The sequence below is a fragment of the Lycorma delicatula genome, chromosome 3 (genome assembly GCF_047948215.1).
Source record: "Lycorma delicatula isolate Av1 chromosome 3, ASM4794821v1, whole genome shotgun sequence".
Lineage (NCBI taxonomy): Eukaryota > Metazoa > Arthropoda > Insecta > Hemiptera > Fulgoridae > Lycorma > Lycorma delicatula.
Window position 1 is genome coordinate 194,502,656 of NC_134457.1, and position 20,448 is coordinate 194,523,103.

Below are 20,448 nucleotides of genomic sequence, written 5' to 3' on the forward strand. Positions count from 1 at the left end.
AAATGCCGGCCGTCCTAATTTTTTAATCAGTATCTTTGTAATTGTTTGTTTGATCAAATTTTTACTTAATTAAGCATTCTATTTTGAACAACTGACATTTTATTGTAAAAGTCTGTTGACAAACAATCGAGTTATTGCAGACAATTAATCCGGCAGTACACTCGCGCACCGTAATGCACCGGATAATTTTTGCCTGTTTTTATTTCCTCCACTAAATGTAATAAAAATTATCACCTTGCATTACGGTGCAATAATATACTTGTATCATCATGTATGAGTTCGTAATTAAAAAAGAAAAATTACTAGATATTTACAGTTTTATAAAATTAATCGGCGCAGCAAAGATAACTCAATGTCCCTCAATATAGGTACAACTGACAAACACCATATATTGGGCTTTTACAATGATTTTCTATTCAAAAACAAAGTCCTCAAATTATCCGTGAAAATTAAGTCATCTCTTCGTGCACGTGTTTTATAATTGCAGTACAATAATAAATATGATCCACACATATATTTTATGAGACCGTACCCTGGGTAACGTATTAACGATGACAAACGATAATTTAGTAGTCGTCAGAAGAGTCGAAAATGTTTTTGCAATACTGACCTAAAAATTTAGTATATATAATTGCTGATTTAAATCTAAATAAAAAAATGTCAAGAATAAACTTAATAAACTAATAAAAGCGATAATATTATACACAAAAGTATCTAAAAAAATTTTGCTCTTGCTGGGAAGTAATACATCACAAAATGCTTTAAGATAAATCATAAATGAAAATACAAATTATAAGATACAAAATTGATTGTTCATATTAATTAATATCTGTTTTCCAAAATAATCTTTCATGTAAGCATTGAGAGAAATAATCATTATACTTTTTACTAAATTTAGCAGTATTATTAAAGCTAACGGGTAATAATTTTGGTTGTTTACAATATTAAAGCAATACAGATGTGTTTTTTTTATTATTGATATATGCATTAAAAAGCATTTCATCTGTGTAAAAATAAAGTGGATTACACTCTTTTTGCATTGCATTTTAAGGTACAAGAATTGAAAAATTTACATCTGCAAACTGAACTGGAATTTTTAATTTGTACATGCCAGGCTGAATCTTTTTGTATGTCTTTCTTTTGTTTGTGTATACAGTATCTCTTTTCAGCTGCCAACCATTGCAAGCATTGCCAATATCCATTTTCTTTGGTAATGGGGTTCCATGTTTTAGATTTTCTAGCGAGATCTTTCAATATATTCATCGCAAACATTTGCAAGGCTTCTTTGAAAATGTCTACACTGCTATGCAGAAAATGCATCTTTAAAGACTTATTGCACGTCATATTTCTATATGCCTCAATCATATTGTAAATTATTTCCTTGTAATTAGGTGCTTTGTGTTATCCAAGAAAGTTATTAACAACAGATTTGAATGTTTTCCAAGCTTCCAATTCTGTTCCCTGAAGCAACGCATCAAAATGTATGTCTTTCATTAGATCTCGTATCTGGGGCCCAACGGAGATTACATTCCTTGATTTTGATATCACTAATTTTAGGAATCTCCCACAGGTACTGGAATCCCTTTTGCTTTTGATTCATGATCTTTATATAATTTTTCATCAAACTAAGTATGATATGTAGCAGAGGGACGAGTGTTTTAAGTGGATGTGCAAATGGTTCATGTAAAATGTTCTTTGTTCCAGGTACAAAGTGTTCATACACAAACCATTCTTTCACAGTGTAATGTAACGTTTTTTTTTGTTCTGCTATCAACCTCACATAGGAAACACTTATGCTTTGTATAACCAAACTGCATTCTGGCAAGCAGTGCTGTAACTTTTAAGTCACCACATATCTTCCATCAGTAAGTACTATAAATCACAAAATCAAGTAAATGTTTTTCATCGTCCCTTACAACTCCATCATATTTATAGCATAGAAATCAGGTACAATTGGAAACAAATTTCATGTATAAAGTAGAATTCCTTTCAAAATTGCCTTGGAAGCATCAATTAACAGTCGCCATCGTTCTGGTTTATGTTCACTTCTCAGATATTTCATAACTCCATCATAACAATTGTGGTAAACTGATGTTTTGACGCCATTAAAAACAGATAGTAGATGCCATTACTGTAGTCTGGAAGCTAGGAGCTCTGCTTTCTTTCAGTCCATCTGAGACACATTAGGTGGGTGGCAAATAGTTGCTCAGTATTTTCAGTAATCTGTTTGTAAATTATCTGATCCTTCACTTTTAAGATTATCTTCAGTCGGCCTTTTTGGAATAGGTATTGACCTTTTCATCAGGTGATACAGGTCTCAAAGTTGATGAAATATTGGGGTATGTGATGTTTTTTGTTTTAGATGTACGATCAGCAACCTGTGTGAGACAAAAGTAACACTCTGAAATGTGATCATGGGGTTGCCTCCAAATCAGAGGGACAGTAAAAGGCAATGAGATTTATTTTCCAGCAAGCCAAGCTCCAAGGTCAGTTGCAGAAGTTGAACACATATGTGGAGTCCATGGTTTGTCTTTGTCTGTCTCTAACTGGACTGCCAAAATTAAGTTTATAACCTTTCTTAATTAATGAAGTTATTGTCCTCCTAAATTGTCAACAAATATAACAAAAAACATTACTGTTACTGGTATGAATTCATACAGGTATGAATTACAACAAAAAACCTATAAAAAAGTATTTCTTGAAAATTGAGGGTGAATAGAATTTAAGGATTTTTACCATTTAGCAGTTACATTTTAATTATTTCAGTGGCAGTATTTCAGAAAGCAAAATCATTGTTCTACAGTGCTATCAATACGAAAAATTGATCAATATAAAGTTGGTTAATAAACACAACATTTTATTTAAAGTAATAATCGTTTTTACTAATTAATGAGTCCTAACAAACTTCTAGTAGTTGTAAAAATAATTTTAGTTACAAGTGAATATAAAAATATATTTTATTAATAATAACAATATTAAGCCATTTTCTTTAAATAGCATTATCAATCTATTTTACACACAAAATTACAAGAGGATATTTACTTTTATGGCCACTAAAGTAGATATTTCTTATTTAACAAATAATTTAATAATGTTTCAGAAAGTTAAGCAAAACAAACCATTAATTGTATGGGTTTTACTAAAATTTAGCTACATTGAAGTAGTAGTATCTTGTTGTTCCTCTGAAATCAATATCTACAATAAAAAATAAAATAAATCAACAATATCAGTTGTTACCCAAATTGTAATCATAACATAACAGAATAATTATTTCAAATAAAATCTAAAATGAAGCAAGCAATAAATTAACAATTTGTTTATTATATAAATATTTAGTAATAAAATACATAATGTCATAATTAAGAAAAACACATTCACATAATTGATCAGAATGTTCAACACTACAATTATTCAAATCAGCTTCATATTGGTTAGGATTATACGATTTAATAGTTCTATTTGATATAATTAAACTCTCTAAAGCATTTATTAATTGCCTTTTACTTAAATCGATCTTACATTTCTTTAATTTCATAATAATTATATCACAATAAATTGGAAATAGTTGTTTAATTTGCTCATCGTTATAAACACAAAAATTATCAGATTCTGATATTGGATTCATCTCATATTTAGATAATTTACAACAAAATTTAAAAAATGATAAATTATCTACTATGTTTATAGATTGCATCTTTATTAATTCAGCATTACAAAAATTAATAAAATTAGTATATTGCAATTTTACTTCAGTGTATCTATCCAACTCTTCAGGAAGAACTAAAAGTAAATGTTTTATAAATGATTTAGCTGCATCATGAGGAAAGCCACCAATATCTAATAATACTTGATGGCATGTTGCTTCTCCATTATTATTTCTTGCAGCAACATCAGCATTACCATATATAACTAATGCATTTATAAGTTCGGGACAGTTAGTGTAATGAAGTAGTGTATTCGATTCACAATCAACCAATTTTGCAAAAAAACGTTTTTCTAAAACTGTTTTTATCATTTTAACTGATGTTTTTTTATGTATATCCATAAATAATGATCTATAGAAATCGAAATAGTTTATATCTAAGACAATACAATAAAATATTTTTTCAGCATAAATCAATTGACGACTTGAAATGTATTGAAAATTAGTTGGAAAATTAGTTTATTATCTTTCTTTACTAAATCTGAATGATCAAAGATAAGCAAAATGGCAAGTTCAACATGACGAGAATATAATCGAGATAAAAATGATGTATGAAATACATCATCATTCTCATTAGTATCTTCTTTAACATATAAAAGTTCAATTAAAATCTTAATATCTGAAAAATTATTACAAACAAAAATTAAAGATGTTTGACGAAGTATTGTCCGATTTTTATGAACACTCGCTCCACTATCTAATAGTAAAACCAGAATATCGTCATTATCATTGTCCCTTTGAAATGCATGGCATAAAGCTGTACGACCATCTTTATCTAAAGCATCTATATAGGCACCATTTTCAATTAATGTAGACATAATTTCTGTTTTAATACTTTTTTTACCATACTGAACATGTTTATCAAATAATATGACATACATTATTGGCGTTATACATCAGCACCTTTCTGAATCACAAAACTCACATGCTCTTTATTATTATTAACATTTTTTAATATATACAATAAAAGTGTATTATTATTTTCATTATGAATGTTTATATTCACACCATTATCAATAAGTATTTGTATTACTTCTTTAAACATACGGGAATGAACAGCATGCTTTAAAGGTGTTAATCCATTGTTATCAACTACATTCACATCAGCTCCATATTCTATGAGTTTAATAATAACATCCATATCACACTCATACATTATAGCATAAATTAGAGGTGAATATCCTTTGTTATCTGCCGCATTAATGTCGGCTCCATTATGTATGATATTAAAAATAATATTTTTGTTCATATTTAACTCTATTGCAAACATTAAAAATGTTTTACCATATTCATTTTTCTTATCATTGTTTCCAGTTTGAATAATTTCTGCAATAAATTTATCATTGCTTTTCTTCACAACTTCTACATCGAACCAAAAATGATCATACCAATTATTTATTTTACTAAAATCAGCACCTTTTTTAATAAGTAAATTAATTACATCTTGATCATTATGATATATAACAGCATAAAGTAAAATTGTTCTGCAAGATTTATCTACTGCATTTACATCGGCTCCTGCATTAATCAATCCACCAATAATTTCATTACTGTTATTCTTAATTGCATACATTAAAGGTGTAACTCCAACAAAATCACATTTATTAACATTTGCACCTATATTTATCAATTTATTGATTATTTCTACCGTATAATTGTTATTTATTGCATATACTAAAGGTGTTAATCCGTATCTATCAATCGCATTAACATCTGCACCGTTATCAATAAGTGCTGATATAATTTCCTTATCTCTATTAAGCTTTAAAGCTATTAATAATGCTTTATCATTTACATCAAGGTTAAGGTATCTCATTTCATTAACGTTTACACCATTATTAATGATTTCTGTAATACAATCAACACAACTATTATGATTCAGTGCCAAATATAAAAGACGATTACATATTTTATTCATTGTGTTTATAGTGAATTGATTATAATTTAGTACATGTAAAAACTGTTTAATTCTACTTGTTTTAGACACTACATTAGTTAGGAAGGTATCACAAATAGCTTCCTGAGCTTTCATCAATGTATAATCCTCTCTTTATAAGTTCCAACCACAAATCTTCATCTGCATTCAGTGGAAATTTCATGAAAGGTTTTTCCCCGGAATAATTCTGACCATTGGTATCTGCACCTGAATCTATCAACAATTTAATCACTTCGATATCACCGCTACAAAAATTACTTACTGCTATATGTAATATTGAGTTTCCTAAACGGTCACATATTTCATTAACATTTGCCCCCATTTCTAATATTTCTTTTATGAAATTAACATCTCTTTTACTCTTTATAGATTGTAATAATGGTGAAACATGTCTTACATCTGTATGATTAATATTTCCACCTCTATCAATCAATCGTTGTATCATTTTGATATCCATACCAAGCCTTATAGCAGCAGTAATAATTGATGGTAAATTATTGGTAATGTCAAAAATATTTTTAACATCAAAATAATCTAATAAAATTATCAACATTTCTTTACTTTTTGTCTTATAAAATAAATAATATAATTTAAAATTTGTCATTATCATTTTGATTTCATTCGTATTCCTTTCCAATATTTCAACAACTTTAACGACATCGTCATAAACGATTACTTCAACAATATTATCGTAACAGTTTGTTATGTTATATTTTGAAGGACCTGGAAACATCTTTAATATTCTTTCGAAAACTTTTGAAACTTCTTTACTTCTGATTTGATTTTACTAAAGATTTTTCAATCTAAAAAATGAAATTAAAAATATTTATAATTCAAATTTATTCTATGTACGATTTAAAACTAAAAATTGTTTATTATAAAATATTTCATTTTTTTCTCCAAGTATATGCAAAAAATCCCACTGTTACAATTAAAATATAACAATAGAATAAGTAATGTTAGATAATACAACGTAAATCATTCATATTGTTAAATATTTTTTGAAAGTAAATAAACAGAATATAAATTTATTTTTATTATCAAATCAGTGCAATGTTGATCACAAAAGTATGATGATGACTAATAGAGCACCAAATACCCCGGGAAAAATAAACATAGTAATTATTACATCTTATATTATTGTATTTCTATATATGCTGCATCACATGAACTTTTGTGGAGTCTCCTAAGGTTGGACAACTAAATTTCTTCATAATATTTGTAACACACTGTTGATACATTATTAGTAATCAACATATCGATGGCATGAGTGAAGTGTAGGACATATTCAATTCTGTACAAGGTTTCCAATCATTCCGTCTTAGCAAGTGCTTTTTTATTGTGTGGGCTATTAAGGACTTTACGTGGATCTAAATCACTTAAAGTTAAACCATCCAAGCTTCTGACTTAGAGCAATATAAACTTGTCCTTTTGCAAATACTTTTTTACCTAAATCTACTACAGCTCCATTTCATGTTGTACCTTGCAATTTGTGCACTGCTGCAGCCAAACTTAAAATTAAAGGTAACATACGTCTTTCTACAGCTCCGTACCATTTAGTAGCTTCAAACATTGTACTTAACTACTGTAATAGGTACAAAACCATCTTTATCTTTCGTTTTTTTACTTATTGGTTCGTCATTGAATTTATTAACACAGCTTTTGGTAACTCACCCCTTTCCAGTTGGTCCCTTCGTACGGCAGGCCATTTGAATTATTTCAAAATTCCCATAGAGCTGCTAAGTAAACCACCAGAACTTAATATATTACACTGTAACATAACTTATGAACGCTCTGTACTTGTACGTTATACAACAGGTCACCACAATTATTTATGTCTATCGGAATAACATTCCCAGGGGAGTTTTCCCAATTTTACAGCTTCTTGTGATTCATCAATAGCATTTTAATCAGACATAGAAAATTATAAAATAAAATTGAACCGACATCAAAGTACACTAGAATGAAGAAGAAATTTTATTCAAATACTTAATTAATTCCTTAAATACTTTTTTGAACTGGGGTCAAAATATATGATCATACTTATGTGGTACTTCAATGGACTTATAGATTGATGGTCCTGTATATGAAAATATATAATAATCACAAACAGAAAAGTAGACTTCTTACTTTTTAGCAGATTTTAATAGCGATTCCAATTTTTAAAAATAATTGTTTTCACATTATAACTACATTAACAACCAATGCCAGGGAAGTATAAAAACCTTGTTGTTACTTTTTTTATTTATAATTACGTTTAATAAAATTGGACAAGGATATGCTTAATTTTCTAGACTGAACATTTACAGTAATGGGTTTGAAAATCAAACCAACATACTTGCCATTTATAGATCTAGAAAAGGCATTCGATAACGTAGACTGGAATGAAATGTTCAGCATTTAAAAAAAATTATGGTTCAAATACAGAGATAGAAGAACAATTGCTAACATGTACAGGAACCAAACAGCAACAGTAATAATTGAAGAACATAAGAAAGAAGCCGTAATAAGAAAGGGAGTCTGACAAGGATTTTCCCTATACCGGTTACATTTTAATCTTTACATGAAACTAGCAGTTAATGATGTTAAAGAAAAATTTAGATTCGGAGTAACAGTACAAGGTGAAAAGATAAAGATGCTACGATTTGCTGATGATATAGTAATTCTAGCCGAGAGTAAAAAGGATTTAGGTGAAAAGATAAAGATGCTATGATTTGCTGATGATATAGTAATTCTAGCCGAGAGTAAAAAGGATTTAGAAGAAACAATGAATGGCATAGATGAAGTCCTACGCAAGAACTATGGCATGAAAATAAACAAGTACAAAACAAAAGTAATGAAATGTATTAGAAATAACAAAGATGGACCAATGAATGTGAAAATAGGAGGAGAAAAGATTATGGAGGTAGAAGAATTTTGTTATTTGGGAAGTAGAATTACTAAAGATGGACAAAGCAGGAGTGATATAAAATGCCGAATAGCACAAGCGAAACGAGCCTTCAGTCACAAATATTATTTGTTTACATCAAAAATTAATTTAAATGTCAGGAAAAAATTTTTGAAAGCATAGGTTTGGAGTGTCGTTTTATATGGAAGTAAAGCTTGGACAATCGAAGTATCTGAGAAGAAAAGATTAGAAGCTTTTGAAATCTGGTGCTATAGGAGAATGTTAAAAATCAAATGGGTGGATAAAGTGACAAATGAAGAGGTGTTGCGGCAAATAGATGATGAAAGAAGCATTTGGAAAAATATAGTTAAAAGAAGAGACAGACTTATAGGCCACATACTAAGGCATCCTGGAATAGTCGCTTTAATATTGGAAGGACAGGTAGAAGGAAAAAATTGTGTAGGCAGGCCACGTTTGGAATATGTAAAACAAATTGTTAGGGATGTAGGTGGTATATTGAAATGAAACGACTAGCACTAGATTGGAGAGTTGCATCAAACCAGTCAAATGACTGAAGACAAAAAAAAGGGTAATAATTTAAATAACAACATTAAAATGGATATTAAAAATAACTACAAGCAACCAATTTATCCTAAAGGAAATTCAAAAATATCATACTTAGATGTTCAGATAGCATTACTAAATTATTGCACTGATAAATAGTTATTTACTTTCCTTAATAGCATAATAGTTATTGTATGTCTGTTTCCACCATGTGGTGCCAGTTCAGAATATGCAATAAATACATTTAAAAAAATATATAAATATATGAAATTATGTTAAGTTTATATAAGATAACTGCATTACTTATTTCAAATAACATAAATTTAGTAAAAAACGAATATAATAACAGTGAATTAAAATTTTTAACTTTTGGCCTTTTGGATCAGCTGGTCTTGGTTCGATCCCCTTTATAATCTAACACTTTTCATCTATCATTTTCCTCAATAACATACATGTCATCATGTCTGAGGTTGTAATTTAAAAAAAAACAAATTACGGTATATTTACAATTCAATCAACTTAAGAAGTGTGGCCAAGATCACTCAATGTTGCCTCAATACTCGTGTGACTAATGATTGCCGTCTATTGAGCTTTTACATCAATTTTCTATTCAAACACAATATCCTCACATCACCCTTGATAATTTGGTTATCTATTCATGCATATCTATATATATATATATATATATGCAGTACAACATTAAAGATGGTCCACTCATATATTTGATGAGACCATACCCTGGACAACAGTTTAACGACAGTGTTAAGCATACATTTAATTATTATCAGAAGAGTTGTTGAAAATGGTTTTGCAATACTTACTCATTTATATTTCAGAATATATAACCACCAACTTTAATCAAAATCAAAAAATGTGGACAATATAGTTTTGGCAATTTCTGTTATACAGGTGTGTGCAAAAGTAGATCATTCTTATGATCTACAGTATTAATATATATATATATATATATATATATATATATATATATATCTGTTACTGTTCTATTCTTTTGTTCTGTTACGGTTATTTTCTTTTCTTTTCAGAGCACCATTGCTTAAATCATGGCTAGTAATTTACCAAGGACCAATGTAAGTGGATAATCAAACAATACTGGAAGACAGAGAATGCTGAACAGGTTCAACAGAAAAGCACAGTTGAATTCAATACACCTCCACCAAGTAGACCATTAATTTACAGATGTGCGATAAATTTGATAGAACTGGGTCCATCTGTAATATGTCAAAGAGTGGCCGGAAAATGAAATGTTAGTTACTTAAGCATTTACTCAAAGCCCAACAAAAAACAAAAAGAGAGCTTCTGTTGAGTTAGACATTTCCCATAGATCTCTTTTTCATCTAATGGAACATTTAGGTTTGAAAATTTATCAACCAAGATTACTTCATGGATTAACAATCCATGCTGGAGGATGATCCAGATTGCCGTTTACAATTCTGCAAGATACTTTTAAATGAAGAAAGACAAGGTGATGTCATCATTCGAAAAATTTGTTGGTCTGATGAAGCAAATTTTAATCTGTAAGGTGCTGTTAGTAGTAATAACTATGACTATTACTCAACAGATAACCCCCATGTAATGATTGAAAAACAATTGAATCAACCTGGGGTTACAGTTTGGGCGTGCCTTTGATGTGAAGGGGTCATTGGGCCTGTTTTTTTTCATACAACTATTACCCATGACGTCATTTTTAACATGCTGAGGGATATTGGTATTCCACAATTACAGTTACAGCAGGATAATGAAGAGTTCTCTTTCTAACAAGATGGAGCTCCTCCCTGCAATGCTCTAACAGTGCGTGGGTTTCATGTTCATGACAAGTAATAACCCTACAGGTGGATAGGTCAACACGAGCCACTTGAATGGCTACCACTATCATCAGACCTTAGTTCAAAGGACTTTTTTTTGGGGTGATAACAAAAAAAAAACAACACTGTTGATGATGAATTACGTATCTTTTCAGCTGCCAACCATTACAAGCATTGCCAATATCCATTTTCTTTGGTAATGGGGTTCCATGTTTTAGATTTTCTAGCGAGATCTTTCAATACATTCATCGCAAACATTTGCAAGGCTTCTTTGAAAATGTCTACACTGCTATGCAGAAAATGCATCTTTAAAGACTTATTGCACGTCATATTTCTATATGCCTCAATCATATTGTAAATTATCTCCTTGTAATTAGGTGCTTTGTGTTATCCAAGAAAGTTATTAACAACAGATTTGAATGTTTTCCAAGCTTCCCATTCTGTTCCCTGAAGCAACGCATCAAAATGTATGTCTTTCATTAGATCTCGTATATGGGGCCCAATGGAGATTACATTCCTTGATTTTGATATCACTAATTTTAGGAATCTCCCACAGGTACTGGAATCCCTTTTGCTTTTGATTCATGATCTTCATATAATTTTTCATCAAACCAAGTATGATATGTAGCAGAGGCACGTGTGTTTTATGTGGATGTGCAAATGGTTCATGTAAAATGTTCTTTGTTCCAGGTACAAAGTATTCATACATAAACCATTCTTTCACAGTGTAATGTAACGTTTTTTTGTCCTGCTATCAACCTCACATAGGAAACACTTATGCCTTGTATAACCAAACTGCATTCTGGCAAGCAGTGCTATAACTTTTAAGTCACCACATATCTTCCATCAGCAAGTACTATAAATCACAAAATCAAGTAAATGTTTTTCATCGTCCCTTACAACTCCATCATATTTATAGCATAGAAATCAGGGTACAATTGGAAACAAATTTCATGTATAAAGTAGAATTCCTTTCAAAATTGCCTTGGAAGCATCGATAAACAGTCGCCATTGTTCTGGTTTATGTTCACTTCTCAGATATTTCATAACTCCATCAATGTCTGTGGAAAAGGCCATATTATCCTTTGAAGAAACGAACAGTAGTAAATGTTTTTCACAATTGTGGTAAACAGATGTTTTGACGCCATTAAAAACAGATAGTAGATGCCATTACTGTTGTCTGGAAGCTAGGAGCTCTGCTTTCTTTCAGTCCATCTGAGACATTAGGTGGGTGGCAAATAGTTGCTCAGTATTTTCAGTAATCTGTTTGTAAATTATCTGATCCTTCACTTTTAAGATTATCTTCAGTCGGCCTTTTTGGAATAGGTATTGACCTTTTCATCAGGTGATACAGGTCTCAAAGCTGATGAAATATTGGAGTATGTGATTTTTTTTGTTTTAGATGTACGATCAGCAACCTGTGTGAGACAAAAGTAACACTCTGAAATGTGATCATTGGGTTGCTTCCAAATCAGAGGCACAGTAAAAGGCATTCTTTTCAGCTTCTTTTTCCATCAAGCCAAGCTAGGTCAATTGCAGAAGTTGAACACACATGTGGAGCCCATGGTAAGTCTTTGTCACTAACTGGACTGCCAAAATTAAGTTTATAACCTTTCTTAATTAATGAAGTTATTGTCCTCCTAAATTTTCAACAAATATAACAAAAAATATTACTGTTACTCGCATACTTTTGAGAAGACATGTTGAAACATTCAGCAGATATATTTACAGTTGATGTTGTTATTCTTATCTATCACTCTAGATGATTATGAAAATTAGTAATAATGAAGATTAATTATTACCGATATTGCTTTTTATTATTTATTTTCATTTTCTGAAGCATCAGTGTGCCCTACAGGTATGAATTACAACAAAAAACCTATAAAAAAGTATTTCTTGAAAATTGAGGGTGAATAGAATTTAAGGATTTTTACCATTTAGCAGTTACATTTTAATTATTTCAGTGACAGTATTTCAGGAAGCAAAATCATTGTTCTACAGTGCTATCGATAGGAAAAATAGGTCAAGATAAAGTTGGTTAATAAACACAACATTTTATTTAAAATAATAATCGTTTTTACTAATTAATGAGTCCTAACAAACTTCTAGTAGTTGTAAAAATAATTTTAGTTACAAGTGAATATAAAAATATATTTTATTAATAATAACAATATTAAGACATTTTCTTTAAATAGCATTATCAATCTATTTTACACACAAAATTACAAGAGGATATTTACTTTTATGGCCACTAAAGTAGATATTTCTTATTTAACAAATAATTTAATAATGTTTCAGAAAGTTAAGCAAAACAAACCATTAATTGTACGGGTTTTACTAAAATTTAGCTACATTGAAGTAGTAGTATCTTGTTGTTCCTCTGAAATCAATATCTACAATAAAAAATAAAATAAATCAACAATATCAGTTGTTACCCAAATTGTAATCATAACATAACAGAATAATTATTTCAAATAAAATCTAAAATGAAGCAAGCAATAAATTAACAATTTGTTTATTATATAAATATTTAGTAATAAAATACATAATGTCATAATTAAGAAAAACACATTCACATAATTGATCAGAATGTTTAACACTACAATTATTCAAATCAGCTTCATATTGGTTAGGGTTATACGATTTAATAGTTCTATTTGATATAATTAAACTCTCTAAAGCATTTATTAATTGCCTTTTACTTAAATCGATCTTACATTTCTTTAATTTCATAATAATTATATCACAATAAATTGGAAATAGTTGTTTAATTTGCTCATCGTTATAAACACAAAAATTATCAGATTCTGATATTGGATTCATCTCATATTTAGATAATTTACAACAAAATTTATAAAATGATAAATTATCTACTATGTTTATAGATTGCATCTTTATTAATTCAGCATTACAAAATATATAAAATTAGTATATTGTAATTTTACTTCAGTGTATCTATCCAACTCTTAAGGAAGAACTAAAAGTAAATGTTTTATAAATGATTTAGCTGCATCATGAGGAAAGCCACCAGTATCTAAAAATACTTGGTGGCATGTTGTTTCTCCATCATTATTTCTTGCAGTAACATCAGCATTACCACATCTAATTAATGCATTTATAAGTTCAGGACCAATAGTGTAATGAAGTAGTGTATTCGATTCACAATCAACCAATTTTGCAAAAACACGTTTTTCTAAAACTGTTTTCATCATTTTAACTGATGTTTTTTTATGTATATCCATAAATAATGATCTATAGAAATCAAAATAGTTTATATCTAAGACAATGCAATGAAATATTTTTTCAGCATAAATCGATTGACGACTTGAAATGTATTGAAAATTAGTTGGAAAATTAGTTTATTATCTTTCTTTACTAAATCTGAATGATCAAAGATAAGTAAAATGGCAAGTTCAACATGACGAGAATATAATCGAGATAAAAATGATGTATGAAATACATCATCATTCTCATTAGTATCTTCTTTAACATATAAAAGTTCAATTAAAATCTTAATATCTGAAAAATTATTACAAACAAAAATTAAAGATGTTTGACGAAGTATTGTCCGATTTTTATGAACACTCGCTCCACTATCTAATAGTAAAACCAGAATATCGTCATTATCATTGTCCCTTTGAAATGCATGGCATAAAGCTGTACAACCATCTTTATCTAAAGCATCTATATAGGCACCATTTTCAATTAATGTAGACATAATTTCTGTTTTAATACTTTTTTTACCATACTGAACATGTTTATCAAATAATATGACATACATTATTGGCATTATACATCAGCACCTTTCTGAATCACAAAACTCACATGCTCTTTATTATTATTAACATTTTTTTAATATATACAATAAAAGCATATTATTATTTTCATTATGAATGTTTATATTCACATAATTATCAATAAATATTTCTATTATTTCTTTAAACATACGGGAATGAACAGCACGCTTTAAAGGTGTTAATCCATTGTTATCGATTACATACACATCAGCTCCATGTTCTATGAGTTTAATAATGACATCCATATCACACTCATACTTTATAGCATAAATTAGAGGTGAATATCCTTTGTTATCTGCCGCATTAATGTCGGCTCCATTATGTATGATATTAAAAATAATATTTTTGTTCATATTTAACTCTATTGCAAACATTAAAAATGTTTTACCATATTCATTTTTCTTATCATTGTTTCCATTTTGAATAATTTCAGCATAAATTTATGATTGCTTTTCTTCACAACTTCCACAATGATCAAAAATTATCATACTTACCATTTATTTTACTTAAATCAGCTCCTTTTGTAATAAGTAAATTAAAGACGTCTTGATTATTACAAAATATAACAGCATACTGTAAAATTGTTCTTCCAGATTTATCTACTGCATTTACATCGGCTCCAGCATTAATCAATCCACCAATAATTTCATTACGTTTATTCTTAATTGCATACATTAAAGGTGTAACTCCATCACAATCACACTTATTGACATCTGCACCTAAATTAATCAATTTATTGATTATTTCTACTTTATAATTGTTATTTATTGCATATACTATACGTAATTCGTGTCCATCAATCGCATTAACATCTGCACCGTTATCAATAAGTGCTGATATAATTTCCTTATCTCTATTAAGCTTTAAAGCTGATGTCTTCATCATATTTCTTATAAGACGACGAAAAATGTAAGAAGCCAGTGTATAATTTTCATTACGAAGACTATCGTATTTGAAAAAGAGACTGCATTGTTTCCAATATTAAACACATGGTGAGCAGAGTGTACAATGATAAACATTGGAGTCAATGTTTGAAGCAAATTTGAGACCAATGTTGGACACATTGTATGGCAGTGCCTTGATTATGACATGAATTCTAAATCTCAGAGCTATATACAATCACATTTTGTATACAGAGGGGTTGTTATAAAAGTATACTAATGTATATTCCCTTTTAAAAATTGACCCCTCCTTCTATTGAAGCCTAGACATCTGTAAATGAATAATGAAATAAATCCAAAATCTCTTGCATTATCAACATGGGTTAGATCATTGTTATTAGTCGTACAGCTATGGTAAGGAGGATTCATTTTACTAATTGAAGAAGAGGAATTATTCTCTTCTTCAAAAAAAAATATAATTATTACATTTTCCCTTATTCATATCTAGATCACTTTAAATTCACCAATTAAATACACAATATGCATGATCTCAAAACATAATGTAGTCATTCAGTTCAAAAATGTGTATACATTCACAAACATTAAATAACTTTAATTTTTGATAACTGATGACAATTATTTGCAATTAATAAAAATAATGGAGTAATAATTTACTGTGATGTATTATTTTCAATCAGGTAACTATGACAGAATCTCCTGGTGCAAAATTTATACACAAAGATTTTGATTTATCTTCAATTAATGATATGGTAGCTGTACTAGCTGGAATCCTATTCTAAATTGATTTATTTTGTCAGTGTCATATTAACAAAATTATGAGGTGGCAGTGTACATATCTCATGAGCAAAGTCGAGGTCCTAAATTTTCTTGAATGAATCCTACCAGTTTTTTTATCTTCAACTGCCTACCTCGACAAATTATCAATTACCACCAGAAATATTTAAAATGATAGTACTCAGTGCAATCTGACACCTTTATTTAATCTTAACCTCTTGGTCAACTTTCCTGGGTGAATGACTTGAGATTTATATTTCTCTTTAGCAATGTTTATTATGTTTGTTGGTAAATTATATCTTTCATGGTTTTCCAGATGTTAAAATTTTCTTAAATTAAATATTTAACCAAGATTTTCCTTCTATCTTCACATTCATTAAGCCTATTCTACATCTCACATCAGCCAACTCTGACTTTCTCACCCACTACATCCAACTTTTTATCTCCTAACACTTACTGAAATATTAAATTAACAATTACTGAAAATTATAATTGTACTGAAAAATGAAGAGATAATAAGATTTTACAAAAATAGAAGCTTAATCAGAAAAAAAAGAAAGCTAACTGGCTGGGATACATTCTGAAAGAAAAAAGATTGGTTAAAACAGCATTTTATGTTCTTGGATGTCTGTAGCTGGAATAAGCAAAATAAAACGATTTGAAAGGCCTTGAAGAACTTCCTATGATTCCAAAATATGATACCTTTTTTTTAATAGGATGTTAACATAAATATTAATGAAAGAATAAACAGTATTTTTAAGCATTATCTAAAAATACTTTGTATGAATGTGTACAACTCCTATATTGATAGTAGAGGTACTGATGATAGGGCATACTGTATTGATCACATTCTCTATAAATCAATTTTATATAAACACAATGTTTCTAGTGCTGTCATTCTGGCACATTTTAAGGATCATAGGGCTTTTGCTATAGTTATTTCTAAGAATGGAGCTCAAAGTAATTCATAAAGGATTTTAAAGAGGTTAGGATAAGGTAAATTAAGATCATATTTATATGAACATGACTGGAGGGAAATTCTTGTAATGACGATGTTAATTTTCAGTTTAATAACTTTTTACATATTATATCAGGGTATATTAATCAATCAAAATCTGTTATACTGAATCCTTAAGTTTAAGAACAAGATAGATGTATGGATTATGGCAGCTAAAAAACAACATTTTAAAAATGTGAGGGAATTACCTGCAAAGAATCACTGAATTAAAAAACCAGTGTACTTCTATGCCTACTATTAAATATAAAATATATATAATGTTGTATCTGATATGGTAAAATTGCTAATATTTTTAATGAATATGGTTCTTGGATCTACTCTTATAAGTTCTATTAATGTCCTACTTTTGCATAAATTTTATAGTAAAGCTACTTCTTTTTCGGATGATACTGCTCTACTTAACCTATCTTGATAGGTTGAAAACCGTAATGCACAGTGATTTGGATAATTTAGGCTTATAGTTTTGCCAATAAATTAGCTCATAATGCTTTAAAAATTAAATATATAATTTTTACTTTATCATCTGCTACCAGCTTATTAGTTTCATTAATATATTAGAATGGTGACTGTGCTTGTATACAGTGCAAATGTTGTCATATGCCAGATGAATTTTATTAAATACTTGGCTTGATGGTAATGACAAATTTATGGGATTTGCATATACAGAGTTTGAAGAAATATTTATTTATATGAATTAAAACAATTTTATCATATAAGGAAGTTTTTTCCACTAGTTGTTCTTTGCCAGAACTACTTTGTTTTTAGTTCATTCAAAATTCAATTATAGATTGCACTGCTGGGGATTGGCCTAAGAAAAAATAAATGTGTGGATTATGGCAGTTAAAAAACAATATTCTAAAAATGAGGGAATTACCTGCCAAAAGACAGTGGAGAATTATAAATCATTACATGTGTTGCTGATCTGATGTCAATTTATTTTTTTTCAGTCATTTGACAGGTCTGTCAGTGGAGAGCTGCGTCAAAGCTCTCCAAGATTCTCTATCTAGTGCTAGTCGTTTCATTTCGGTATACCCCCTACATCCTACATTCCTAAAAATTTGTTTTATATATTCCAAACATGGCCTGCCTGCACAATTTTTTCCTTCTACCTGACCCTCTAATATTAATGTGACTATTGTAGGATGCCTTAATATGTGGCCTATAAGTCCGTCTCTTCTTTTAGCTATATTTTTGAAATGCTTCTTTCTTCATCGATTTGTAGCAACACCTTTTCATTGGTCACTTTATCCACCCATCTGATTTTTAACATTCTCCTACAGCACCACATTTCAAAAGCTTCTAATCTTTTCTTCTCATGTACTCAGATTGTCCAAGCCTGTTCATTTCCATATAAAGCGAGGCTTTATATGGAAGTGAACAGATACTCAAAAATAGTTTCCTGACATTTAATTAATTAATTTTTTATGTAAACAAATTATGTTTCTGACTGAAAGCTAGTTTCACCTGCGCTATTCTGCATTTTATATCGTTCCCGTTTCATCCATCTTTAGTAATTCTACCTCTGTAAGTGGTCCATCTTCATTATTTCTACTAGATTTCATTACTTTCATTTTGTTTATTTTCTTTCAGTTTTTTAAATTGCTAGAAAAAGCAATCAAAAAATGATGATTAGTTTTTATCCAAAAATAAATTTTATATTCGTGTCAATTTGGGTTTCAGGAGGGTGAATACTATATTTGCAATGCACGTTTGTTATTATTTCTTGATATTTATGAAGAATTTGATATAGTTAACCATCAAATTTGCTTTTATTTAAAATGTACAGTACTGAAATTAGAGGTCTAGCTTTAAAATGGTTTGCGTATTATCTGGAATGCAGAAATAAGACCATAATTATGGGAGACTGTATGAGCAATAACCTTCAGGTGAACTGTTTAATTCCCAGGGCCCGGTTATTAAGGACCTATTCTATTTATAATTTCTATTAATGACCTATTTCGCATAAATTTTATGCCAAGAGGAAGCTATGGTAGAGGTTGCTCTAGTACATTCATCTAAGAATATCAATAGGTAGCAGGCTGATCTGGACTGCTTTAAAAATCAAATTATCTAATTTTTTCCTTATTATCTGCCTCGAGGTTATTAGCTCCATTTATATACCCTAGTGTTGATTGTGCTCATATTAAACTACAATGCCACTTTTCAAACATATCTTGGGTGAATTGTATTAAATACGTAAAGTTGAAGGTAGATTGTATATTATCAAGGAATTTACATATACGTGTACAGTTTTCAAGAGATTTGTTTACATGCATTAAAAAATGTTATAAGTTTTTTCAGTAGATGTTTGTCAAATCTACTTTGGTCTAGTTCATTCAAAATTAGACTATGGATTGCATTGCTGGGCATCAACTTATTGGCTAACTTCATCTGATAATTTTGCAAAATGCTATTGTAAATGAATTTAGCAAACTATTGTAATGTGATGTGTGGTGCAAGTAGGGAAAGCCTTTCCCTTTTTTTCAGTAAATATCTGTATTTTCATTAGATCTCTTTGTTTATAAGGTCTTCTAATCTTTTACAAATGAAGTGGTAACATCAGGGTGATGATAGCTAAGATAGAAAGCTATTACTAAACAGATTTTTTACAGAAAATGTTATTGTTCCAAGGCCTTATCGTACATGGTTTCAAAAACCTTTCTTTTTTTACACCTAAGTTCTTTAACTGTCAGCTGGGTGTGCAAGAAGTACCTAGCAAGAAGAAGATCAATAATTGTAGCAATGAAGCCAAAAAATGAACATAAAATACCCTTATGAGTGCTAAAAACTAGGAAATTGTTAATTCTGAGATAATGCAAAAATTTAAATGCAAGATAATATTTCCAGGGACAAAAATCACTAACTGTGATCTCAAAGCTGTAATTTAGGTTTTACCTGAAAATTTACTTGAATTAGGGGAAAATATGAAAATCAAAATAAATTACCAAACTTTGTATACCACCTCCCCCCTTAACACACTATAAATTACTTTGAAGCACAAGGTAAATTTGAAAGGTTGGTTATAAAACTGCTCGACTTCTTAT

General features: G+C 29.4%; 1 protein-coding gene across 1 annotated transcript; it reads right to left on the reverse strand.

Annotated features, from left to right (window-relative positions):
• Positions 1 to 4,218: 4,218 nt before the first annotated feature.
• LOC142321274 (uncharacterized) lies at positions 4,219 to 15,595 on the reverse strand. Its single transcript, XM_075359270.1, has 4 exons — positions 15,201 to 15,595; positions 13,958 to 14,165; positions 13,266 to 13,306; positions 4,219 to 5,751 (listed from the first exon to the last, which is right to left on the reverse strand). Exons 1-4 carry the CDS (start codon positions 15,593 to 15,595, stop codon positions 4,593 to 4,595), a joined length of 1,803 nt encoding a protein of 600 aa, XP_075215385.1. The 3' UTR covers positions 4,219 to 4,592.
• Positions 15,596 to 20,448: the final 4,853 nt, after the last annotated feature.

What these genes read in the sequence shown, in the direction of transcription:
- LOC142321274 (XM_075359270.1), bottom strand. Translation starts at nt 15,595, where the DNA reads ATGATGAAGACATCAGCTTTAAAGCTTAATAGAGATAAGGAAATTATA. An exon ending in TTAAGTAAAATAAATGGTAA is followed by an intron (nt 14,166 to 15,200) that starts GTATGATAATTT and finishes TGATTTCTATAG; the next exon opens with ATCATTATTTATGGATATAC. An exon ending in GAGAAACAACATGCCACCAA is followed by an intron (nt 13,307 to 13,957) that starts GTATTTTTAGAT and finishes TTTTTATTGTAG; the next exon opens with ATATTGATTTCAGAGGAACA.